General features: G+C 35.9%; 3 protein-coding genes and 1 long non-coding RNA gene across 12 annotated transcripts in view; 2 read left to right on the plus strand and 2 right to left on the minus strand.

The window, feature by feature from the left end:
• Positions 1-43: 43 nt before the first annotated feature.
• LOC100865712 (lysM and putative peptidoglycan-binding domain-containing protein 3) lies at positions 44-2,097 on the minus strand. Its single transcript, XM_003696253.4, has 3 exons — positions 1,734-2,097; positions 1,352-1,581; positions 44-1,282 (listed from the first exon to the last, which is right to left on the minus strand). Exons 2-3 carry the CDS (start codon positions 1,556-1,558, stop codon positions 746-748), a joined length of 744 nt encoding a protein of 247 aa, XP_003696301.4. The 5' UTR covers positions 1,559-1,581; positions 1,734-2,097; the 3' UTR covers positions 44-745.
• LOC100865596 (cytochrome c oxidase assembly factor 5) lies at positions 1,862-2,596 on the plus strand. The gene is made up of 3 exons (XM_003696252.4): positions 1,862-2,097; positions 2,208-2,309; positions 2,419-2,596. The coding sequence occupies exons 1-3, from the start codon at positions 1,990-1,992 to the stop codon at positions 2,458-2,460; spliced, it is 252 nt and encodes an 83-aa protein (XP_003696300.1). The 5' UTR covers positions 1,862-1,989; the 3' UTR covers positions 2,461-2,596.
• The window catches only part of LOC100870116 (uncharacterized), a 29,319-nt gene continuing 6,030 nt past the window's right edge, over positions 2,509-25,797 (minus strand). For 2 of the 5 annotated variants that reach the window (XM_086904495.1, XM_086904494.1), the window contains exons 3-7: positions 10,917-11,125; positions 6,450-6,611; positions 5,297-5,555; positions 4,917-5,210; positions 2,509-4,804 (exon numbers count right to left, since the gene is read on the minus strand). In XM_086904495.1, coding sequence (XP_086760621.1) covers positions 4,590-4,804; positions 4,917-5,210; positions 5,297-5,555; positions 6,450-6,611; positions 10,917-11,125 — 1,139 coding nt within the window. In that variant the 3' untranslated portion in view covers positions 2,509-4,589. Of the gene's footprint in view, positions 4,805-4,916; positions 5,211-5,296; positions 5,556-6,449; positions 6,612-10,916; positions 15,510-25,797 lie in introns of those variants that run through there. The other 3 variants (XM_086904492.1, XM_086904493.1, XM_031918339.2) reach the window with 3 other exon arrangements.
• LOC147658182 (uncharacterized) lies at positions 6,624-25,252 on the plus strand. 5 transcript variants are annotated; one of them, XR_015291025.1, is made up of 5 exons: positions 6,624-6,920; positions 6,991-7,085; positions 7,261-8,416; positions 8,552-9,604; positions 25,085-25,252. It is a non-coding gene; the product is annotated as an uncharacterized LOC147658182 (long non-coding RNA). The 5 variants fall into 5 exon arrangements; XR_015291027.1 differs by lacking the exon at positions 25,085-25,252 and having other exon boundaries at positions 8,552-8,861; positions 9,304-9,842; XR_015291026.1 differs by lacking the exon at positions 25,085-25,252 and having other exon boundaries at positions 7,261-8,130; positions 8,195-8,416; positions 8,552-9,842.

The following is a 25,797-nucleotide window of genomic DNA, read 5'->3' on the forward strand; positions in this document are numbered from 1 at the left end:
GATATAATAAATGTTAGAAAGGTTATAAAGTAAGTCATAAATATATATGTTAAAAAATATATTTTTATAAATTTTAACGAGAAAAATATTTTATCAAAATAATTTTTACATTCTAAAGCACTTATTGTCAATTAAGAGACCATTATATTTAATTACAAAAGAGCATATTATATCAATAGAGTGCATAAATTCATCACAATCATCTTATACTATTAATGTATATAATATAATTTTTTTTTTAATAATATCAATATAAATAACAACAGAAATAATTTCATATCGTGTGGATTATCAAAATATTATTAAAAATTAAAATAAGATATATAATATCCATTAACATTTTTGTACAAATCTTTATAAATAATTCAACTGCCAATCAGCATATCTTTGGCGATTCCTATTTTTAAATGCTAACATAATTAAAGAAAAATTTATGAATAATCACAAAGGCACTATGTACTGTGCTATTTAATATTACTCTATGATATTTAATTAAAAATTGATGTATATATTTCATTTTTACAGTTTAAATATAAAAAAATAATATCTTATTCATTAAATATCATATATTTTTGCCAATATTAGCAATAGTATTCAGATCAAATTTTCGAATTTATATATAGTCTCACTCATATAAAATATAGTCATTTTTAACTGATTAATATTGCAAGTTTTTATGACTGTTGTTAAATCTTGTACTTATTATATCAGCAATATATAATATATTTTTATTTAAAAAAAATAGCTAATGATTAACCAAATGATTTTTAGAAGAAAATTCAATTATATAAAGTATATATATAATAGGTCCAGCAAAACCTAATAATAAGGAAAATCCAAGAAGTTGTGTCCATGATAATCCACAATCATCACCAGAACATCTAAATGTTTCTGTTAAATGAGGATTTTTTGTATTACTCTCTGTTGAAGTAAGTAATTGATCACATTCTGAATTGGTAATTTCTAAAGAATTACTATTGTTGTATGATGATAAAGGTTCACAAACAGAATTTAATATAATTGTATTAATTTCTGCCTTTGGCAATTCAATCACAACAGGATTTTTTATCACATTTAATAATGGATCTACCATTATTATATTTTCTGTTTTTTCGTCAGAGGTAGATATACTTACTTCTCTTCTGTCTAACTGATTATTTTTTTGTTCATGTTCTAAGGTTTCAGTCAATAAAGAAAATGGTTGTATAGGTACTTTGATGAATCTCCTTGCATGTATTTCATTTTCTTTGTGAATCTTGTTGATCCTTTTCAATTCAGAGATCTAAAAATATAATTTCTCATTCAAGTTTATTATAAATTATTCTTGAATTGATTTTTTTTTAAACTTTACCGTGCATCTATACCGTAATGCCAATGCTTGTAATGTGTCTTCTGATTTCAATGGAACATTTATAACTTCCACCTTACGTGGCAATGATTTATTACATTGTTGCAGAGGAATTTTTGCAGTTTCTTCATCTTCACTATTTTCATCATCTGAATATAAAAAGACATAATGTGGGGAACTATCCCTCTGATTTCCACGTTGATAAACCATTTGTCTTTCAAGAAATCTTTTTGCTAAATACACAAATATAATTTTAAAACCACAAAAATATTAATTATTAAAAAATTAATAATTTATTAAAGAAAATTTTGAAAAGAACACATAATTTGAGTTATATATATGATCTGTCAAATTATTATTTACGACTATTAAGATTGTTAATTACCTTACACTTTTTATTTGATACAAATTATCTTTGTTATCTTTTACCGTTTTTCATGAGCATTGTTCGAATGTAAATAATATTTCTAAATAGAATTACTACTTAAATTTTGATAAAATGTAATTCCTTTCACAAGTCACATATGCGTTATATTTACTTACACACTCTTATAAAATAAAGAGAGGTTAAGGTATCTATTAATTCTATGATACAATGAAACACATCCACATGAAATATTTTCATATTACTGTATATTAAAATGTTTGGATTTCAGGAAGAAGGTGAAACTTTAAAAGATAAATCAAAATGTGCTCATTTGCGTGCAAGCTTGAAAATGTGTTTATTGGAAACAGATTGTTGTAAAATAGTAAGTTATGAAATTATATTATTACAATTATCCTAACCTTTATTTACGATATATTATGTTTATAAATATTCGAAATATGACTTGTAAGTTTGAATTTATTTATTTTATAGCAAAGACGAACTCCTAAAGATTGTCTTGTAAGCATGGATCCATCTGTTCCTGAAGAATGCTATGCAATACGTCAAACATTTTTTGAATGCAAACATTCAATTGTAAGTATTTTATTTAAATAAGCGATATAATACAAATAAACAAGTTAGCTAATTTTAATATATATATATATATATATATATATATATATATATATATATGATATTTTAGATTGATGGAAGACGAAGATTTAGAGGACCTAAAGGTTATTAATATTTAATCATAAATATAGAAAATAAGGCAATAACAATCCATAAGATATAATATTATAAGTGATTTATTAATATTCTGTTATTATTCGTTGTACATGATATAATAAATCCTATCGCAATTGCGAAATATCAATGTATTATACAATCTCATTTTGTTCGACGAAACCTGTCAGGATCCCGCGATCGAATTCGCAGATAGAACTTTATTTCTTGGTATGATCGCAATGTTACCCTGAAGAGGCATTACTCCCACGTGGAGCAAAAGTATTTTCATAAATAAACTTGTGCAGACAAAGAATCGTTATTTAATGGTGTTTTTCCTTAATAGGACAAAACCAATCAATCACACCTATAATCGAATCACGCAGTCACGCGGTCTCTTGTGCCGCGTTCAGTCGCATACGTATTTTTACGAGTGTATCGTTTCAATCGCGATACACGTGGGGATCACAGTAAAATCGCGAGTTTATTTCTCGTTTATTCATTCATCTTATATTTAAAGGACATCTTGTTCCACATTTTTGTTTTAGCAGAATACGAAAAGACGTATTTTAATAAGTTATACGCCGTAGATTCTTAGAAATCTATGTTAACCGATTGCGCCTGCGCAATCATTCTAGCTATTGTCAGTATGCAACAAGCGTATATTGACTATACGTTTTTATTTTTATTTTCTCGTCTTTTGTACTACAATATCGAATTACGCTACTCCTCCTCTTTCTAAAAATTCTACGGGCACCTAAGAAAGATCTGATAAAAGCTTTTCCCGCGTCTTTCGATTGATCTATTTATTTTTCCCGACAAAAAAAGATCTATTCTCTCATCGTTAACGTCCAACAAAGTAGAAATTTAAAAATTAAACGATTGTGTCAATTGATTTCGCTATTCTAGATTCGAAATCATAATTCATTCGTGAATCCTATCATTTGCAATCAAAACCCGCGAATATCAATAATCCAGGCAAGGATATGTAATATCAAATATACGAATGCAATTAAAAGATTAGGAGATTATATTTATAAAGTATTCTTGATCTGAAAAGGTTCTATCAAGTTGAGATTTTTCTTTTCTAACTGATCTCGAAAAAGAATGTAACATTCTCAAAGAGTATTTTTTTTTTTTTTTTTTTTTTTTTTTTTTGATTAAGAAGTATTCGCGACATTTCTCGTTATATTCGTTGTGATATATGTGGTAATAGTTCGAATATCACAGTTTTTCGAGTATATGATATGTAGTTTAACGATTTAATCGATAGTCTTCGATGTAGTAATAAAAGTGTCTTGCAAATTTCTATATTATATACATGCAAATTGCTCTCGGTTATCGAGTAACGAATACGCTCGCATAAAATGTTGGATGAAATATGTAAAGTCGAAAAATACAAACTGGCCAGAGGCATAGCTAAACGGGTATGCAGCCCGAAGCGCAGATTTATCATTGAAATTTCTCTAAAGCGTATACGAACGTGCCTCCCTTAATGATATTTTTTACCATTTCGTTGTGACTAGAAATCACGAGATAAATAGATCTTTGATTTTTTCCCATTGGCTGGCTTGAATTCTGGTAAAGGAGGAGGGCTCGTTTCATGAAATTATGAGATTTATAATAACGTCGGCAGTACGGCTTAATAAAATGACGAGTGATGCTTTATAATCATATGAAATTCATTACCACGATAGTACAGTGCGATATATAGAAAGTAACTTTATAAAACTGGGAGAATTTGTAAAATGATCAAAGTGTACGTATCATACAAAGAGAGGATGCTACTAATATTATAAAGACTATTATCGCGACTCAACGAAACGAGCCCCAGAAAACTCTCTATTACACAGAGATTATGTTTATTAACCATTACATTTTCATATTTTTTTACTGATCAAAGCAATTGTTTTGCTATATTCGAGATTGAAATATTGCAATTGATGAATTTATAACCATGCCAGCCAAACCACGCAATACCATAAATTTATGATATTCATTGTATCTAGCCATAGTAGATACAACTTATCAACAAAGACCAGCCATATTTCAAATGATTTGTTATTCGAAATGGAAAATTCATAAAGTGGCTCTGTTTTGTTGGACTATTGTGACATCGTTGGCGCGTGGTCAGCATTTCCTGAGAAATCAGAAGCACACCGAAGGTCTATAAAGACCGGTGTAACCGCATAAACGGGCACGTAACGCGGGCAACAATATCGCTGCCGCGGAGAGATTGTCTTGCAATTGCGAACACTCGCAGATCAGTAGGTACATTTTGTCGCCTTGTGACATGGACTTGTGCAATGTGATTCGCCTCAGGCCCACCGATTTCGGCAAATATCGGTACATCATACGGGCACCTGAAGCAGATATACAATCACAACAAAAATTTAATAATTCATTTGCAAATTAATATTGTTACAGGATAAAACGATCAGATGTAATATATTCTAATAAAAGAGAACGAAGTACCGGTCCAATAGAGCCAATTTTGCTCGAACTTAAGGCCATCGTCGCCCTCGAATACTTTAAAAATCGAGACAATATAGCCTGTGGACGGAATCGGTGGTCTGACACCAGGTGGTTCTAGCGGTGGCCTCGCTATGGTGGCCACTTCGTTGAACAGATCCAATGTGTGATTGGCCGCATATCGAAGATCCCGAGGATCGAACTTTCTCAAGGCAGCGCATTGAACCTCGTTATAGAAATCAACGGGATCTGTGTTTTGCTTGTTTATTAAATAATACGTGATGAATGGGAAATCCGCTGAAATCAATTGAAAATTACAATTAATCACAGATTCTTCGAAATTCAATCATTATGTACTTGTAATTTCAAATAGACAGAATTACCATTTTTCTCCATATTCGTAAGAAGAATACTCTGAGAAGCTGAGGGTGCGATCTCGGCGACCAATTCGGCTGCAGTATCCCGTTGTAGGACCAACGGCCTGGAAACAGGAGACTCGACCAAAGGATCCAATGGCTCCAGGGGTGTCATAAAATGGGCGAGAACACATTGCTTGGGATCTTCGACTTCGAGAACCGACAGAGGACTTCCTGGCCTCTTTTTGTCCGCGATTGGGGCATGCTGGAACGAGTCGGAATAAAGCTGTAGTTAAAAAAACAATGATTAATCATCTGTCCACATAACTTCTCGATTTTTGTTTGCTTTGTTTGCTTTCGAGAACACGTTACATCGTACGAAATATCTTTTAAAAAGTAATATCTTTTGAGAAAGTAAAATAAAAATAGAAGATATTAGCAAAAAATTCGTAATTTTAACGCTTTACACGCATCATTTATATTACGTTAATGCGTCATTCATCAGACTTTTGTTGTACACCGCTCGGCTAGTTACGCTTTTGTCTATTTTTACGCGTTTGAGGCCAAGCCAGCAAGGCCAAGCCGTAGCTGCCCATCGAGTCTCTAAGGCCAATAACTCGAGTATTCTGGTTTTATCGAGTGCATTCCTGATTAGCGTAGTTTCGTGCGGATCGTTCGAAGGATTTAAAAGAATTCACCGAAAATATTATAGATATACATAATAGAATAATGGAATCTAACACAAATGGATTACCTATCTATCATTTCGAGAAAGATCTCACTCTTTATTTGAAAACAAATAATCTCGATGTCGAAATCTTTGCTTTCAGCAAATCGATCAATTATCCTACTGCACGCAAAGTGTGTTAACGTTGAACAAACATATTTCAAAACGTAATTGCCTAAAAATTACGAATTGCAAAAAACGTGTATCAAAACAGATTCAAAAAAATAGGCGATAATAAAAATACATGAAAGAACAAGTCGAATTCTGTCAGTATTTTTACCAAGCCATAAAACGGCATTCATTGTGATATATTATATTATTAAAATCAAATCATCTTGAATTTATAAATGAACATGTTCAAAGCATAAAAAGTAAAGAAAAAAAAAAAAAATCAAACACAACGAACGAATATTGTTCGATGCGTCGAATTGCGTATAAATTTGCTTAACATACCGGTACTCCCGCTGGTAAAAAACGTTCGAGAGATGCGAGGGGAATGATGAAACAGTCGCGGTCCAAGGTAGCCAGGGAGATTGGTTCGCCACGTGGAGGGCTGTTTCCGGAAACCACCAGGGGCGTGTATGCGCCAGACGCTCGGTTACCGCTGAAGGAAACCTATAAACGCCATACAATTCCGGATGATTAACTCTGGTGACCTGACACAAACTCGTGTATACACGTACAATTCATACAAATTGGCCCGTCTAGTACCGAAGAAAGTTTCCACGAGTTGTGCAGACAAAATAGGGGGCTTCTTGTTTTTTAAAATAGACGCAAGCTTCAATCGAAGAGAAAAATATTTCCATCAAATGGATGAATATTTTTATATTTTTATTTCGTGTTTAATTGAAATAATACCTATCATATTTGAATGATCATTCTCAATATTCAAATGAAAGATTGGATTCCACTTATAATTAAAAGGTAAAACAATAGTTGTTGACCCGATTTTTCATATCATCGTGATTCTTCAAGTATACTTCTATCCTTTCAGATGTTGCATTTGGACGAAATAGACGGAGTGTTTGAAGTGTAGACTGGTTGAAAACAAACTTCTTATTTTAATTTATACAACTTTGATATCACAACGTACGTATTTCTTTTAATTTTTTTATCACGACACTACCTCATATCTAAAAAACAAAAAAAAAAATCATTTGAAGATCAGACTCGCACTACACAACCTTAAAAATTTTGTTAACATTTAACATTTTCTCATTTCTTTCAACCGATCAATTAAACGTAATAATTCTTTCATTTATAGCCGATGATCGAGTCGAAACACACACGGGCCAAGCCAACATCATTGCCAATCGTAGCATAGTGTTTACACGTTGAGCTCGGTTCTGTTGCATTTTTAACAGACGCGTATCCACGGAACGGCACCCCCGAGTAACAAGTGAACGTTGAAGTCGTCTCGCAATGTAGGTTAACACGATTTTCTTTTCCAGTCATTCGACGGCCAGCTTAGCCGTGATTTATGAAGAAACCATCTCGTCTCGGCATTTTGGTTTAGAGCGCGACATTTTCGTCCAAAAGGGAGAAATGCACTTTTGCCCGATATTAAGTACAATCGAACGAGAACGAGTTGAATGGAAAAAGGTTAAGGGTTGCGAGATAAGGTTATACACACTGTGCCGAGTACTGTTTTATACTTCACGAAGTTTCTTTTATGGAACGTTTAAAAATTTTAAGTGAACTATGGCGGATAGTTCTCTTCTCTTTTTTTTTTTTTTATTAGGTTGGTGTATATATATAAATTTTAAGTGAAAGTAATTTTTCTATGATTTTATATATGCTCTTTTTTAAACGGCTGATGCAGTCAAAAATTTTTTGAATTCGATAAATTTTCGCGTACAACTTTCACAGTTTCTTAATTTCAGTTGATGGTGCGATTAACAACGAGGCAAAATTTGATCGAAGAACGATATTTCATGTACACACCTAACTCTATTTTTTTTCTATCTATAGACTGACTATCCTTATCTAGAGAAGGCTCGTGTGGATCTATAGTAATCTGGAATGATTCATAATACTTGAAGTAGTATCGAGAGAATATCAAGGTCTCGTTTATTATTAATTAATAATCATTAATGCCTTGTATTATTAATTAATAGGATAGGATAAGAATTTAGTAAGTACGGCAATTTTAATCGTTAAATTTTTTTCCGTTTTATTAAACAATGACAATAACGCAGAGTGGAGTGTTTCCATTCAAATTATAATAAAACGATCTGGCCCAAATGTTTTTTGGCGCACGTGGCGCATTGGTGATTGAAATTATTTCGTAACAATGAACCACGCAGTTGAAACACAGGATGTATAATTAAAGTTCAAGATCGAGGTCGAGGTATTGATCGAACCTACGCGAAGACTACAAATTTTCTTCCGCTCGAGCCGAGAAGCTAAGAGGAATAAAGGTAAATCGTAGTTTTTTCCATCGGGATTTCCATTAATTCCCATCGATTCTAAGGTATAACGATTCCAACCCGTTACATCTTTTCATTTAAAGGCAAAATACGAAATTTTCATTGCACAAAATATTTTCATTTCAGAATTTATTTGTTTAAAAATATCTCTCTTCTATTGGAATCTCTGGGATATTTTTACAAAATTTTGGGAAAAGTAGAGAATATAAATGAAATGAATTAATGCAAAAAAAAAAAAAAAAAAGTATGATATTCAGATAAATTTTTATCGGCACGTAAAAACCATTTCGTCACGCTGGCTATGTTTCATGTTTCGAAAGAAGGCATCGACGTAGCGGATACATTTGCATTCAGGAAACCGAGCCGAATGTTATACCGTTTGTACGCGTTTCGACTCTGTTCCATCGAAGACGTTGAAAAGTCTGCCTAACGGACGGTGAGCCACTTTACGTTCCACAAGGGTGAATTAACAATCGAGAATTTTGAAATTTTTCCGACTGCGTTCGTAAAATCTTAACGCGCTATCGTTCGTCAATGAAAATCTGCCTTCAACTAGAACTTGTCTTAATTTATGAAGCTTTCGTTTATTTTTTTCTTTATTTTAACATATAGAAAAAACAGTGATTTCTGTTTTAATTAACCGATTATGCGAGCATGTTTTCTGATCATTCAATTTAATAACTATATTTTAAACGATCAACTTTAAAATTATACAGACTTGGACAAACTTCAATGCACAAAAATTTATACACATGATTATTTTTCCTTTCCCAATTTTGATTCTTCAAATAATATTGAAAACTATCTTCATTCGAATGAAATGACAAATGCAAATTATAAAAAACAAGTAATAAAAATTGTTGACTTTCTTTTTACAGACGGTTCCCCGGATTCACTTCTTTCTTCTTACAATCAATATCGCAACAATCTTTCAAACGTTCTTTCAACAGTCTTAGAAAAAAAAAAAAAGAAAAAAGGATCCATTTCGACAAGTAACCATCGCAACGATTCATTGGGGAATTGAGGTCCGATTCGAGGCGTGGAACGAGCGCAATGAGCGCGCAGGATATCGAACAGAGTCGACCGGCTCACAGGAAATTTATGGTACCTCGCGAGATCCGCCTTGGCGTGCAATAAGATAGTGAGTTTGCGTGTCGACCAGGAGGATAGAGCGTAGGTGTAAGTTTATGCCGTGTACGTAGGGTACGGCCCCTCGTTTCCTCCATAATTCCAACTGGTCGCGAAACTATCCCGTATGCGCCCTAACTGCGCCTATCTACATGTGCATCCAGCCCAAAGCGTGTACTTCCCCTTGAAATATCGTCACGAGTGTCCGGCCGGCTACTCGTCGATACTTAGTTACAACGTTACAAAGTTTCGCGACGAAGTTTTGGGAAAATAAGAAAAAGGAACACTATTCCCATTTTATTTCTTCATTTTTCAATGAGCTTGAAATTATCGTTAACGACATCAAGAGTTAATACTTTTTAATAGTAAGTACATGTACGTACAATTGATGATGATCGATCTTAGTTTTTGAATTAGAGTGTTTTTCATTTTTATAATTATTGGAATTGTATCGATTTGGATTCATTGATTTTTATCTGGCTGAATCAATGAACAATTTAAAAAAATGCTCGTAAGTTGTTATCTATCGATGTTGACAGTTAGTTGTACTAAACAAAAGTACAATCTCAAACATACTTCAAACTCATCGAAATCAATGAAAAAAAAAGCTGATATTCACGGCGTTTCCTTCTATGTAATACGATCAGATAAGCAACAAGCTTCAATCGAGCACGATAACGTATCGTGTCCCCGATTTATCATTCGATTGCGTATCGTTCGAAACAAGATTTACGATTCTCCTCGGTGCATTCGTTTTGTAAGGATTCGGGATTCTCCGCGACGCGTCAATTTTGTTCGATCCTACTCGTTGGTCAATGTTTTCTCCATTGGACGGATCGAACAGGTTGATACACGCCTTCTGAAAGGTCTGCTCAGCGGTAGAATTGTCGACGCTCGAAGTGGCTCCCATTGATCGGGAATTGGGTTTCTTCGATTGCCACGGGTCTTTGGTTGCTTGTGTGGTAGTTTGCCGGATAAGAGAAGGGGGCTGATTAAATTTAACCTACATTCCCGACACCTGAACCGAAGTATTTGATTAGACACGAGCGAACGACCACACGTTTGGCATCAATCTCTCCGATCGAAACGTAACGCGGCGACCAAGATTAACCCCGCCATTTTGGAGAACGGTAAAATCAAAAAGTTATCGCTATTATTTTACCGTTAGTCGAACGATCTTGAAATGACCTTCTTTTCCATTTACAACAAATTCGATTTAAATATTTGATCGACGTTCTAAAATCCTTACGGATGACCATACGTTTCATTTTAAATTCTTTTCGTTGATTAAGATTAAAGGTTGAAAAATTTACAACGTCAAAACAAAACTAAAAAAAAAAAAAAATATCCCCTCTCTCCTTACCTGTCTCGAAGCAGTCGGGGTGGAGGGTTCCGAAGGTTCTTTCTGCTGCGAAGCCTGTTTCCTCCTCGCCTGTCCTCCGGCTCCCTGTCCCGATCCCTGCCCTCCTCCACCCCCTCCACCCCACTTTATCACGTGGGGCCCAGAATTCTTCCTGGGAGGAGGGCCCAGCCTCTCGGTCGGTTCCTCCGGTGGCGAGCCGAGGGCACCGCCTGTCGGTGGGGTGAGAAACAGGTGAGTCCGGTATCCGAACCCCTGGTGCTCGTGATCGGCCATCGAGGGGAAGTAGCCGAACTCTCTGCTCCGCCGTATCGGTGCGCGCGCCCCGACGGCCGAGTGGCCGGCGCCGCGCACCACGCCGAACCGAGTCCCCGTGTACCCCAAAGTGGCCGGCCCGTAAGCGGTGCCGAGGACCGACCGGCTCTCCAGTCCGCCTCCTCCTCCACCTCCTCCTCCTCCACCACCACCGAATCCCTTCTCGCTGAAGTTCTTGCGGAACATAAGATTCATGATTGGCTGAGAGAAGGCGGTGTGTGTGACGGGCGAGAGAATCGTATGTGTGAGGAGAACGCGATTCTTTTTCGATTTTCTTTGCCGATTCTTTCGTGTTAATCGATGTTCGTTTAATTCTCTTTAAATCGATAACTCGATTTTTTTCTTTCTGTTTTTTTTTTTTTTTTTTTTTTAGGTATAAGGCGAGTGGTGTGATGATCTCAATGATGTTTTCAAGCCCAAGGGTGGTATTTTTTGGTCAAGTTTTTTTTTTACAACGAGTGGAAGAAGCAGCGCCGGTGGTGGTGGTGCTCGACGATCACGAAAGCGTCCCTAGGCAGCTTCCCTACGCTCGCAACCAAGCGTCTCTTCTTTCTCGCGATTCTTTTTTTTCGCTCTCCGCGTTTCTTTCGTCGATCCAGTTCCCGCGCGGGGGCAAATTCGTCCTCTCATCGATAATTTCTCGAATTTCGGTCTCATTCGTGACATCCGCGTCGCGGGGAACGGCCGCTCTCGGGGATTACACTCGTGATTCGAATGTGTACAACCTCGTCACTTTGTCCCCGGGAAAAATATTCGTCGGGAAGGGAACGAATTTTCGAGGAGGAGCAGAACTTAACCTGATGCATCCTTGACTTTCATCATTTGTCTAAGGATCTTGGGGGAGGGGGGGGGGGATCGGAAGATTAATATTCCTTTCTTAATATTTCTTTCTATCGAACAACAGTTTTTAAAATAAGATTATTGCCGCGACAACGTCTAGCCAATCGTAAGATTTTCATTTCCGCGCCACTTTATTTCTCCTTTGAAATTATCATCTCGTACCACGTAATTAGATAACTGATTTTCCTTCGAGGTGAACGAATTTCCGAGTTTTATCCGAATCGGAAGAAAGACGCGGCTGTGATTGTACACACCACTTTGATCAATCCCAAGCCCTACCGTCGCTTGGCCAGCTCCGAGATAACTAGAATTTCTCGATCTCCGTCTTGGCGAGTTACCATCGCGTTTCCGCGTGAATCTTACGTTTCTCTCTATGTCGTCCAAGTATCCGTTTAAGTACGCGAAAAAAGATGCGGAATGAGATCATCGGAGAAACATAACGATTTATGATGTTGGTCGAGCCAGCCTGTGAAGACGATCTATGCTCGATTTAGCTCGCCAGAAACCTCAAGGTCTAGAATTATAATTACACCTCGAGAAATGATGGATCGCGTGTCACGCAAGGATCATAGGTACGTCGTTTTAATAAAGAACGATCTAATCGCTTCGAAAACTTTCTTGAAATTTCCTCCCATCGACGCGTGTTTGCGTGGAAACAACCCCTTTTCCCAATTCTCTTCAATCTTTCATTCTTGTACGGTTAGGAGGAACGAAACAACCCTCGTGAAATTCTTTTCTCGAGGAAACGAAGAAACAACCCCTCGATTCTTCTTCACTCGCTCGTCATCATCATTACATACTCGTAACGACAACAGCACTCAATTGTTCGACGAAATTTCCCTTAATTAAATTCTACCATTCGAAATTCCAGTCTCGAACTTAGTTATTTATTTACCAGATTTACCAATTATTTATTTGAAACGATTCGATTCGTAACTGTTGCGCGTCGAAACGATGATCTCGCGCGGATTTCCCGAGTACGGAGAAGGCATGAGCCGTGAGCAGCGACTACGATGGAGGCCACAGCCGACGCGAAACGTGCCCTCCACGCCAGGGGAGGACTGTTCGCCCGACACAGCGACACCGACTTTAATAGTCGAGCCTCTCGATTGATCTGCCGCAGCCGCAAGGACTGTCTTGTCACGACAGCGTTTACGGCGCAGAGCCTTTTCGAGGCCTCGATAGGCCTGAGACTCGACCTGGAACATCGACTGCAGTCAACCTGCCTCCAACGTCCGAGAAATGTCGGTTAAGAAAGGTGGTAATAAGAAAGGTTTGGATAATATTAGTGGATCGTTTGGAATTGATCGAAAGTTTTCAAAAACGATGAGTTTATTTTCCGATATGGATCTCGTAACGTGATTTTTTAATTTCATGGTTTATTATAATTATCGAAGCGTATGATGACACACACACGAGAAAATTTAAACGATCCAACGTGAAAACATTTTGAAACATTCAAAAGTATTCTTCAATGATCTCGACGTGGATAAAATAAAATTGATGGATCGATTTTACAATTGAACGTTATATACGGATTATTGCGACACTCTAACGAATATACGAACAATCCTTACGAAATAACTATTTCCACGTATATCATTTTCAAAAAAAAAAAAAAAAAGAAAAAATAGAAAATTTGAATTTCCCTAAAGAGCCTTAGATCCTCGCCCGTGTCGCCACGATTTTCCAAGAGAAGAAAAGTTACCAGTTCTCCCTAGCGATCTTCCCTCACGCGAATAAGACACTAGCCGCATCTCTCTTCGAGAAACGTGAATTCCTTGCGCTCCATCGGATGAAACGTCTTTGACATACTAGATTACGTAGCTAGTACGTATTTCGTATATCTTCTTCTTTCGAAAGAAGATACGTCGTTTGAATGTAACGTCGTCTACGCTTGATCTCCGAATTTAACGATCGAAGAAGACAGGACGAAGTTCCATTCGAATGGAACATAATACATCTTCCTGAAACTTTAAGCGATAATTCTCTGTGTTGGCTCTCTAAAACTGAACGATGTTTCGCTAGTTACGATGCCTGGCTAGAGAACTTGCACGACCGATAATCGGCTCAAAGCGAACCGTATCTTCTACGTGGAGGAATCGAAAGTTAAAAGGAGGATCGTGACTTGGAGTTATTTAACGCTTCGCTTTCTCAGAGAAAGAGAGAAAAAAACGCGAAGTTGTTCGATCGTGATTAGGGGATAAAGAGCTACCTTTGGTTACTTTCGTTCGTCTGTCGAGGAAAAGCACCGAACCTTGCGCGCAAATTGGAGACTTTCTCAACATGGAAAGCGAACAGCAAGCGAACAATTATCGGTTATTCAACTGCGGAAGAACGATAACGTTATAAGGATCGAGATTAGTTAAAACTGGTTGGTTCATATATACACTACGTCTATTCAAAAATACAGAGCGAAGCGTGAGAAAAATTAAGGGGGCGAATTTCAAAGTGAAACTCTCGAGAGTATTTTTCTCGATTGATTAACATTCATTCTCAACACGGTATCCATTACAAAAAAAAAAGAAAAAAAAATGAATCTTGACAACACACTCCCAAGAATTTTACTTCGAAATATTCACACTCTTTGGACACCGACACTTTGTTACCACCAAAAAACAAATAATTTAATCGAACGATAGTTAAAAAAAACGATCAACGTGTATTCCTGGACGAGTATTTCAAGAGTGGAAATTACAAAGAGGAAGGGTTGATTGGCTAAGGTACTTTATTCTGCCACAATCTACAGGGGAAACAAAGAGAAAGAGAGAGCAATACGAAAACGTTCATACGAGACGAGGTATGCACCATCAACTACGTCCACGTTTCAAAATCTATATATATATAATTCCACAATTCACAAATATTGACAACAAGAAATACACACGATGCATGTGTAGAATATATTAGAGACAACACAGAAAGAGAGAGAGAGCGGGTGGATCGATGGATCTCGCGAGTAATCACCGACGGTTGGTGTCCTGGCAAAGGTGGTACCTGGTGGTGATTAGCCCGTTGCGTGGTTGAAATGCGACGCGTTAAGTTAAACCGAGTTGGGCCGAGGCAAACACCGAGTGATGATCGCACAAAGAAGCGAATTCGCGATTACATACACACGTGTGGATTCCACACGTAATGCGCTAGATCGATACGCTATTGAAATATTCACGGGGCGATGTGGACGGGGGTGGTGGTGCGGTTGGTGCAACGTCAAGGCCTTTGTCGGCGAGGATAGCGTTATCTCCGGTCGCACGATGATTCTTCCTCCTCCTCCTGCTCCGTGTTACGCACGTGGGATGGATCGATCTGAATCCAAAGCGGAAACGTGTCCTCGAGGATAGGTTCGCCACGCGACCGACAGCCCAGCACTGACCGTGCACGAGGCGTCGCGACGCTGACCAGAGGCCCGATGACGTCTGCCCGCACCACCGACCGCTCTTCTAACACTGGCCTGGTGCTTCTTTCGCGCCACTTTGCCGATAGGACGAGGGCAGGCACGTGTGTGTGTGCGTGCGTGTGAGTGGATTTTAGATCGGCCTTTAATGGCTGCGGTGAAGTGCGAACGATCGGTTTTACGATCGTGAAATTTATTGCAATCGTGTGCCAGCAGCGGTGATTAGTCATATTAGCCATGAAATGGAAAACAAAAGAGGCTAAGGTTTAAGTAAGTTTGTTACGAAATTATTCGAAATCGTCAAACGATTGTCTCGGGTATTGTTGTTCAAATGAAATGATTTTTCAGATGGATGTTGAAATTATCATATAATTTGGATTCCGATTTCGGCGAGAAGAAACGGGAAACGATGTCTCGTGATATCGAAATCGTGAGATGAAATGCTCGATACTTTCTCGATTATCAATTGGCATCGAATCGTAAGTGCGAGAATACATAGCACTGCTCGTGATTTATCGATATACGTTGTTTAATAGTTTATTTTGACGGTCTGCAGAACAGTGGTGGGAATTTTACGATACGCAGACGGGTAAATGCAAGAAGGCATAAAGATATTTTTCACGAGTTGTAAAATATTTGCGGATTTACGATCGTAGAGAGATATCGGTGTTCGAACCGCTTTCGACCAACTGGTTGGCACTGCTTCCCTTCGAAATGTCGCGGCGCATATATGTATGCGAATAATTGAGCTTGTTCGCAGGTTTCTTGATATAAAAGCGTATAATTTTTTTTATCGAAAATTCTATTGCGAATGAATCTTAAGTAAAAATTGATGGGGATATTAAACGTTGGGGAACGTTAAAAAAAAATATTACATAACTTTTTTGTAATTTTATTTAGCGTTACCAATGCGCAAAAAGTACACTCGAAAGTTTGGCTACTCGAAAACAATTTTTTTTTGGACCGGTGCCAATTGCAAGAAATTAACTAAGCTTGTCTCGCGAATATTATTAGAGCGTATTTATCGTTGTCGAGGAAAAAGTTGAAGGATTTTTATCGAAGGTTTCCCTTGTTTCAAACCGCTACCAAGGATCAAAACAATCACGCGAAATGGTAATAATTTTTTTTCATCGAAGAAACGTGGCAAAGTTTATATATAATACAGTTGCAATTCCTGCTGATATACCAATCGCCGGTCATTTATAAAATTTCACGTGGTTAGAATCGCGTAAAATTTTGTTGAAAATGAAAAAAATTTGAAACGAACGATTATTGGTTGAGAAACACGGGAAAATTTTAAATAAACTTTAAAATTTGTTTCATTGAAGTGGAGTGAGAATCATGGCGTAAAAAATAATTTTTATTTATATTCAATCCAGTTCAATTTTTACAAAGAGGAAAATTGTTGATCGAATATCGAAGTGAATTTTTGATCGTAACATCAAAATATCGATTTTGATACACAATTCGAAACATTTAATCAAAATACTAGTTCAAAATCCTAGAGAGATTGGTAGCATTATTACAGATATTACGTTATCCGATTGATTCCGCGTTTAATTCTATCAAAACTACGTTACCATCGTATTTGTAGAACAGAAGTGGATCAACAAGTGTTTCACATAAATCCAATTATTCGAAAGGCGAAACACAGACGTAACAAGAAGAAATATTGGCAACTGTTTAAAATTCTACCAGTTTGCAAAACATTAAGCAACGAACCCTCGTATTTCCAATGACAATTCTACGACGAATTCATCTTCGTTAACGTGGAAATTTCACGGATTTACTGGTTTACAAATAATCGAAATTCATTCCCTTTGTCGAGATTTACGACGATGGAACGTCGCCATAATTCAGAGCATCGTGTGTAATCCAGCCGGGAATAAAAGAGTGGAATTTCGTCGTCGATCGCGCCAAAAATCGCGTTCATCGCACTTTTGGCACCGTTTCTCTTGTCCATCTTCGAATCTTGATTCACGGATCGGAAAGCACATGAGCCAACAATGATACAGATTCGTTTCTTTGCGATTCTTCTCTTCAAATTCTTAAATTATTTTTACAAGGGATATATATATATATATTTTTGTCGATACTTTCTCACAGCAATCACAGACGAATGAATGACAAAACGTAAATCTAACTACGTCTCGTAAACAAGATCAACCATATTGCTATACAAATACAATGATATAACTCATAAATTATTGGTTTGAAGAAAAACGATATTTTTTTATTTTCTTGTAACCAATAATTCATCATTTTATCAGACGTTGAATTATTTAAATATTTACCATTAATTACGATACACCTTGCACTTTAAAATTTTTCGCCAAAAGTGCAGGCAATATGGCTTGAAAAGAATCTTTTCTCCTGCTATGTAAATGAACGATACAGTTTCCACATGAATGTGGGGTAAAAGAGAAGGGAATATTCAAAAGAAAAATGAGAAATTTCATAATCGTTACTGTCTGATTAGTTCCATTCACAGACACCAGAGTATCATCTTTCTCGGCGGAGAAATGCCGACTCACGCTACTAGCCCGACTACTGGCTTATTCCACTGCGAGTTTCTAACGAGCAACGCCCTTATTTGTAATTAACGGTACGGTGATGGACGCGCTTTTGCGTTTTTTGCAGTTTTCCATTTCGTATTTCACTGCCCCGTTCACTTTGCTCACGAAATAATTCACGCAAACTATGCTGCAATTATTCTATCAAATTATACCAAAGAAATATATGACAAAGGGATAAAAATAACTTTTTTCGAGAAAGCTCGTGCGAGTGATTGATTAAATTTAAATTATTTTCAACGGAATAATCAATTAAATCAACGAATTATTCTTCAAACGAGAATATTCCAATTTAAAAAATACACAAAATACCGGAGAAATAAAAAGAGCGAGAGAAATCAACTTTCCCCCAAGAAAAGAAATGAGTAACCGGATATTGTCTCACATGCATCGACGAAACATATTCTTAGAATTCGTCACGAGACTAAAGTTATCGTGCATACTAACATGTTGGCTGTACGACAGAAACTATGAATACTTCAAGGTGGCCAGCGAGGGAGGGCAGTTCGTGGCATTAGTTCGTGAAAATCGGTGGAATCGGTTGTCGATCTCGCACGGCGATCGATCCTCGACCTTGATCCAAAGGCTTATCGAAACGAGAATCCGTTAATCTTTTTAATGGCGGCTGTTCCATACTTTTCGCTCGAAACCTTCCCCGCAAACTCGGCCCATTTCGTCTCTCGAGGAATTGAATTTGAGGAGTGTCTTTTTGTCCAGGCCAAAACTTCTGCCGAGGGCGTATATCTCAGATATAAAGTTTCTTTCCTTGTACACTTTTGCCATCGTTAGGGGGAAGTCGATTCGGGGCCAATAATATTTCTATCCGCTTTGAACGGCCGCTAAAGTTACGTTTGCATCGGGCAACTATGGTACGATGGTTATAAATCAAACGGTGTCAAAGTTCATCAAAGTCGTGTATGTGTAAACGTGTAACATGTTTTGATACAAAGTTATTTTTAATCTTTAATAAACAGAATTCCTTTCTTGGCCGAAACTTATCGTTAAAAATAAAATGAAATAAAATTGATCAATTTCGAATGATTATCAGACTAAAAATTGTTTAATGTAAAATAAACTTGAAGTTTCGTTTTTTTATTTAACAAAATTACACATGGACAAAATTTTACGACGATTTTATATATTCGCATATGAAAACAATAGGAAAAAAATAAGTATATTTTGTATATTTATCTCATAACATTTAAAATATATGATCTCATAAAAGTGAAAAATTTAACAAGTGATCATTTTAGCTATTTAAATATACAGGGAAACGGTTCAAGTCTAACTTCAAAATTATTTTTTTATATAAAAATTAAAAAGTTTATCAAACTTTCCCTTATAATCTTCCCTGTATATTTTAATAGAAATACGCTCATTTAATAAAGTTCTCGGTTAAAATCGATTTCATCGAAAATTCACGAATGCGTTTCTCGACAAGAAGTTATCCCTGCGGAAACACGGTCTTAAGCAGTTTTAAAACCTACACAACTTCCTTTAATCTCGCGGTGCTCGACATTCTGCTAAGGAATCCACGCGAAAATAGAACAAGAGCATTAAACTTGAACCGTGGAGTTCAAGTACGCGATTTATCGTTTGCTGATTTCGTCACGTGAGACCGTTTTAGCAAGGTCGATGAACTTCCACTGCGATATCGTGTTTTTTTTTTCCCTTCCTTTTCTCTTTTTCTTTTTTATTCAAATAATTTATAATTATTGCTCACATCTCGCGATACGCGCGCATTGGCATATAATTTCAATTTTTATCTCCAATTACTCTTTCTTGATCTTTCAAGCAATCTTACGTTATTATCACGTCACACGATTTATGATCTTTATGCATACTTTTTTGTGGTACAAAATTTACATAATTTCTTCCAAGTGATTTTATTATATTTATATAAAATTGCATAATTTCTTAAAAAATAATTTCTCTCTCCTTAATTTTGAAAACAATATTTAACCTTTCGTTTCGTAATTCGAAAATTTATTATTATTATTTCGAAAATTTTTGATATATTCCTAATAATTATCAAATTTTCTCTTTCGTTTAATTTTTTTTCCTTTGTTCCTTAATTCAATAGGTAAGGTAAGAAATAATCGAATTATTTTTATTTCCGATGAATTATTTAACACCAAATGCAAAGCTGACTTTGCAAACAAAGAATTGCTCGTGACGTGATCATCGATAACGTCAACTGTCACGAAACTGAAGTTCAAGTATTCATTGGCTTTACCCGTTTTACACACGCTCGAGTGTTTCACGCGTGTTACAAATAACACGTTCCATAGTAAAACGGTGATATGTTGAATACTTTGTCGGAATAAATTCAAACGCCAAATTTTTACGAAAGATATATATCCTCGAATAAAATGGCACGAAAAATAATTTTTACGAAATCGTTGTAAGAATCTTTAAGAAATATTGACAATCGAAGAAAAATAAAATAACGAAGAAGAAGAAGAAGAAGAAGAAACACCGAAGCAACGTTTCTTCTGTCAAAATATATTTTCATGTCGGAACAAATTTAAATCTTTCGATTGGAAATATGATTCAATGCTTGAAAAATATTTTCGAAAAGATATTCGAGTCATTTTATAATAGTAATTCTGAATATTCTCTCTGATCAATGAACTTGTTGTTGAAGATTTAAGAGATTCTTAAAAATGAATATTCCAAAGAATTTTGTAAAGAAATATTCTCAAAATTTTAATTAATAATTTTTTGGATATTTCGAAATTATATAACATAGAAAATCGAGTTTTCATTATTCGATTTAAAACTTAATCTGTAATTTATATCGGATATTTGTACAACTAGATATATTTAGAAATCTTCTGAAACTTGTATCGCGACTTTTCAAAAATAAGAAAGTTTAAAAAAGTATGGTTTTATATCGGGAACTTTGTGAAACTTTTGGATCAAAAGTACGATGGATACTTCTTAGGTTATTAATCACCTTCGATCCATATAGTTCTTACACCGAAAGGAACATTATTCTTTCTCGAGAAGTCGTAAGATGTGAAATGTCATACACCAACATCAAAGAAATTTTATTGAAAGGAAATCAAAAGGCTTTTTTTCTCCCCTGAAGAATCCTCCCGCGTTGTATAACTTTTTTTCAGGACTGAGGCAGTGTATTAGATCGTCAGAAAATGTAAATTATTTTTTTTAATAATCTATTATTCACAATTTTATGCAGTAAAAAATTATTTTAAGACATGATATTTCAACATAATTTAATCGTAATCTTCTTAAACATATCATCGAATCGAAACAAACGTTTCCTTCGAAATAAATACGTAAAATTCGATTCGTTTCCACAATATTTCCACTATTCCTATTCCCACAACTGGCACAAACGCGATAAAAACAAATCGATATCGCCATGGCTTGCGAAACAAGCATCGATCCACTCCGCGGATTCAACCCTTTCTCTCCCCCCGCGGGCCAAAAAGGAGGGAAAATTGCAACGCAAATACCTCCACCTGCGTAATCCGCATCCGCATTCCAGTGAGTTGACCTTCGTCATCGCCAACTTTATATATTTCTTCCTACGATTGCGCGATTATTTTCGAGCCACGCGAAAAAATAAAAGCTCCCCTTTTGAAAATTCGTTCCAACGTTTGATGCGATCCCACCGTTGGAAGGCAAATAACCGATTGTTTGTCGAAGGAAGCGCCACTTGCTTGAAACGTATCTATCTGTTTGTCTGCGTTATTTAATTCTTCTCTCTCGTTTTTATCCGTTCAACTCACGTATAAGTTTCGTATGATTTTTGTTAAAACTCGGAGCAAATTTATAGTGGCAATTTGCAGCGGCGAATATATCGATACTCATTTCCTCCGAGATGATACCGATAAAAATTCAAATTGTAGAACAAGTCGCAAAGGAACGAAAGTAATGGAATGTAACATTTGTAACTGGCACATTTATTTCCACTAGTAATTTTATATACTTAAAAGATATTTTGTATTTTTCTTTGATGTTTGTCAAATAACAGATGACAAGTGGTAACTTTTATTATACTGGCAACACAAATATAAAGAAACGTCGGAGAGGCGAGCAACTTTTTCAAAAAAAAAAAAATAATCAATAAGGAATTCCTCCCTGTTGTTGCCTCGTTGTGAGAACTCGGCTTAATGCCTCCGCTATTAGATTTTTAACAGCGCACACTGGTGTGCAATCAACGTTCAACTTTCTTCGTACAATTTTAACGTTTCAACGGAAAATTTAATGGAAAAAAGTTCGAGTGTGAAGGGTGCGTTAATACTTAATGCTATGAGGATCATCATATCTTCATCAAACCGACGCATTAATTCTTAATAATCAGTTAACAAAAATTCATGTGCCCTACTTTTATGATCGAGTCTACCACAATCGAAATGCCAATTTCTTATTTCCGCAACGCGGATGCGTCTATCACCTTTTCCAAAATTAACCCTTTCCAATATGAAATAAATTGGAAATTAATCAGGAATTATCCTTTGTTTAAAAAACAATACACAGCCTCCAGATTAAGCATCTCCCTGCTAGATAAACTTCTTCTATCAAAAACGTTCTCAATTTGCGTCGTTGACAGCGATTCTTCTCGTTCGTGGAGCCAACACACTGGCTCAACTCGACCCATTGTTCGAGAAAATGAAAATCATTGTTCGAAGATTAATGCGGCGAATAACGTACTTCAGGAACCTTTACTCGATTTATCCGCGGAAACATGGCATCCACAAGAAACAACTTTTCCTACTTCTTCCATCCCAGATGATACGAGTTTCGAGAGTATACATAGAATCAGAGATTTAGCTTGGGCAAAGTTGTAACTATTCTAAATCGTTATCCTCGAGATATTTCGCGAGACTCCGTATAATAACGCAATTTTGGAAAATTCCTAGCTCCGAGCGCATAAATTCGAATGGCGGCAAGGACATAGCCAAGAATGCAACAACAAGAGAGAGGTGAAGTTGTATGGGAAGAGCAAAAGAGCAATCCAGAATTGTTTCGATACGGTCGTTTGTTTCGTTCAACAAGTAGTCATAAAGCAAGAAGAGCGGCTGACGGTGCTTCGAATTACGAGCTTGGCATTTGTCGTTTTACTGAAGATATGGCCGGGACTGGATGACTTCCGGTTTCGTCGATTACGTAAACCGTATTATTCTCGGTAAAGTAAAAATTTATGTATGTTACGCGAAGCGAATAGAAATCAAAGAAATAAGATTTTCTCACAATTCTAAACTCTTACGAGTTTTTAGAATCTTTTATTATTTATACAAAGATGTATTTTTGTGTTAACTTATTAAATTATTATTGTTAAATTAACTGATCTGATAAAATTTGTGTCAATAACGATAATTAGAAAATCATATCAGGAATGATATACGCGTAGATACGTTTCTAATTACGTCGAAAATTTCATTTCCTCGTTTTCTAATTCTTTGATTCGTGAAACCTTCGAAGTATCAACAACTCCGCATTCACAGCCAGAGAGAGCTTCAGCATTTCAAGCATCGAAAAGAATTATGGTTCCCAATCGGGTTTCTAGCATACTCGGTCAAGAGTATCATATTTTTGGCAACGAAACGCAAAGATTCTGTGCATTGTACACGAATGACAGGAGATACGTGGCTAAAAGCATTAACCTCGATATCAATCAACTTTACGTATCGTAAAGACTGTTTCGACGATTCGCTTATAATTTTGATCTATATTTGCGAGAAGATCCCTTTACGTAATTATTCATCGAGAACGAATTAAAAGAATACAGAAACATTTGATAAATCTACTTTTATTGATTTTTGTACTTCTTGAATTCATTGTAATCGAATACGAAACACTTCTAAAGTGTAATAAATTAACAAATAAAAGGCTTAACTTTATTTCAAGCATGTGTTACACATGTTTTGTAAATGATTATTTATTTCATATCGTAAGAGAAACGACAAAACTTGAAACCACGGAAAATTTATAAGTTTCAAAAGATATAACGATTTAGCTACACAAAAACTCGATAATTTCAATTTAAAATCTGTAAAAATTTGAAAATGCGACTTATCGTACATAAAAATTTCAATTATGAACGATTTTTCTCTCGTATTCATTCCATCAGCTTCGATTTGACATTTAAATATTTAAACATTTATCGATTAGATAGCTCGGATTAATTATAATATCGCATAATACTGGTCTCGTGGCCTGCACCGTGACGATTTCTTTTTTTTTTTTTTTCCTGATCATTTATTTTATCGAGATAAATCAAAAACTACGATATGCTGACATCCAGTATCGTTTTCCTAGCCTTTCACTATCGAGGAAACTATATATGCAGAGTACGTGTTTGAAAAGATAAGTGTCACTTGAAAAAATAATGAGCAACAATTGAAAAGATAGCAATGTAAAAAAAAAAACGAAGAAATTTTTTAGAGAATTTTAGAACATTGAAAATTAAAACTCCATCAGAAATATTTAATATAAAGACGATTACTTATTAACATCCATTTACCATTTATTTCGATTTTTAAAGCGATCTGTCTAAATGTATCTCGATCAAAAAAAAAGCAATATCTCAAAATCTATCTTTATCCATCGATCGACAATTTTTAATTGCAATCTATGCCTCGTGGAAATATCGAGATAAGTTTTAGATTTAATCAAGATCGTGTAACATCGCACGCAACGTTCGGATCCTCCGATTCTCGAAATAAAGTCTTCTATCGAGGCTTGTCACGAAAATACCAACATCGTCGAAAGCCCACATACATCCATGGGCGTCGAGTTAGCCTACTCGACTGCATCGAAATCGATTGATGCGCCCCGTGCAAAATTTCTTTTTGCACCCCGCTACGCGTGTGAATCGACGTGTAATCCTCCGTCGAGATAACCTTGACTTCCTTAAGCCTCGAGGCCCTCGCTTAAATCGCGGGTTAATTCGTTGCTTCTTCAGGGGATGGCCTCGCGTACTGCTGAAATTATTTATCTTCCTTGCCTCTTCTTTCGCGAGAAAAAGTCGAAGGATTACGATTTTATATTTATATTTTTTTTTTTTTTCATTTCAGAATGAAAGATCGATCGTTCTGAAGAGCGAAGGATAAAGATTGCGAAGGATATAATTGAAGATGATTAAACGTGTTAACAAGTATAGACAATAATATTAGACGCATATTGACAACGAAGCTCTTTCAGTTTCATTTGGATTGGAAAAATAGAGCTTGGTAGAAGATAAAAGGAACAACGATTTTGATGTTATAAAGGATAATTAAAGATAAATGTAGATTGTCTGACAGATATTAATTTTTTTCTGATAATATTACGAATACAAATCGATCGTCAAAGAAAGGTCGATCACTTGAGAGATCGAAGGACGACGTTTCTTCTATCAACATGATAGTGTCAATTAAAACTATTAACAGTTAGATGTTAATACGTTGACACGATTACGAGTGATCGACTTCTTTTTCTTTTTTTTTTTTAACATCGACCTTTCCTTATTGAAATAATCAACACTAAACTTGATAATAGTTCTCATTGTTAACAGTTCTAATTGGCATTGCCTCGAGAAAACCGTGTCGATAGAAAAATAGTCATCGTTCGATTTCTTTATTTTTATTTTTTTCCACGATTATAGCTTAAATCAGAAAATCTCGGATTCAGAGATAATCCCCTCGTCTATTCGACTATACCTTTCATTTATCACGAGACGTTTCAAACTTGCGAAATCCAATCTCCTCGGAAATTCGCACACGCGCGTTTACGCAAAGTAACACAGAAT

The sequence above is a fragment of the Apis florea genome, unplaced genomic scaffold (genome assembly GCF_048593485.1).
Source record: "Apis florea isolate Af1SG1 unplaced genomic scaffold, ASM4859348v1 contig_2350_pilon, whole genome shotgun sequence".
Taxonomy (NCBI): Eukaryota; Metazoa; Arthropoda; class Insecta; order Hymenoptera; family Apidae; genus Apis; species Apis florea.

Bases quoted from the DNA above. Each gene is read 5' to 3' on its own strand.
- LOC100865712 (XM_003696253.4), bottom strand. From the start codon at position 1,558: ATGGTTTATCAACGTGGAAATCAGAGGGATAGTTCCCCACATTATGTC. The intron at 1,283-1,351 runs GTAAAGTTTAAA...TTATATTTTTAG, and splicing joins CATTACGGTATAGATGCACG to ATCTCTGAATTGAAAAGGAT.
- LOC100865596 (XM_003696252.4), top strand. From the start codon at position 1,990: ATGTTTGGATTTCAGGAAGAAGGTGAAACTTTAAAAGATAAATCAAAA. The intron at 2,098-2,207 runs GTAAGTTATGAA...TTTATTTTATAG, and splicing joins AAACAGATTGTTGTAAAATA to CAAAGACGAACTCCTAAAGA. The intron at 2,310-2,418 runs GTAAGTATTTTA...ATGATATTTTAG, and splicing joins TTGAATGCAAACATTCAATT to ATTGATGGAAGACGAAGATT.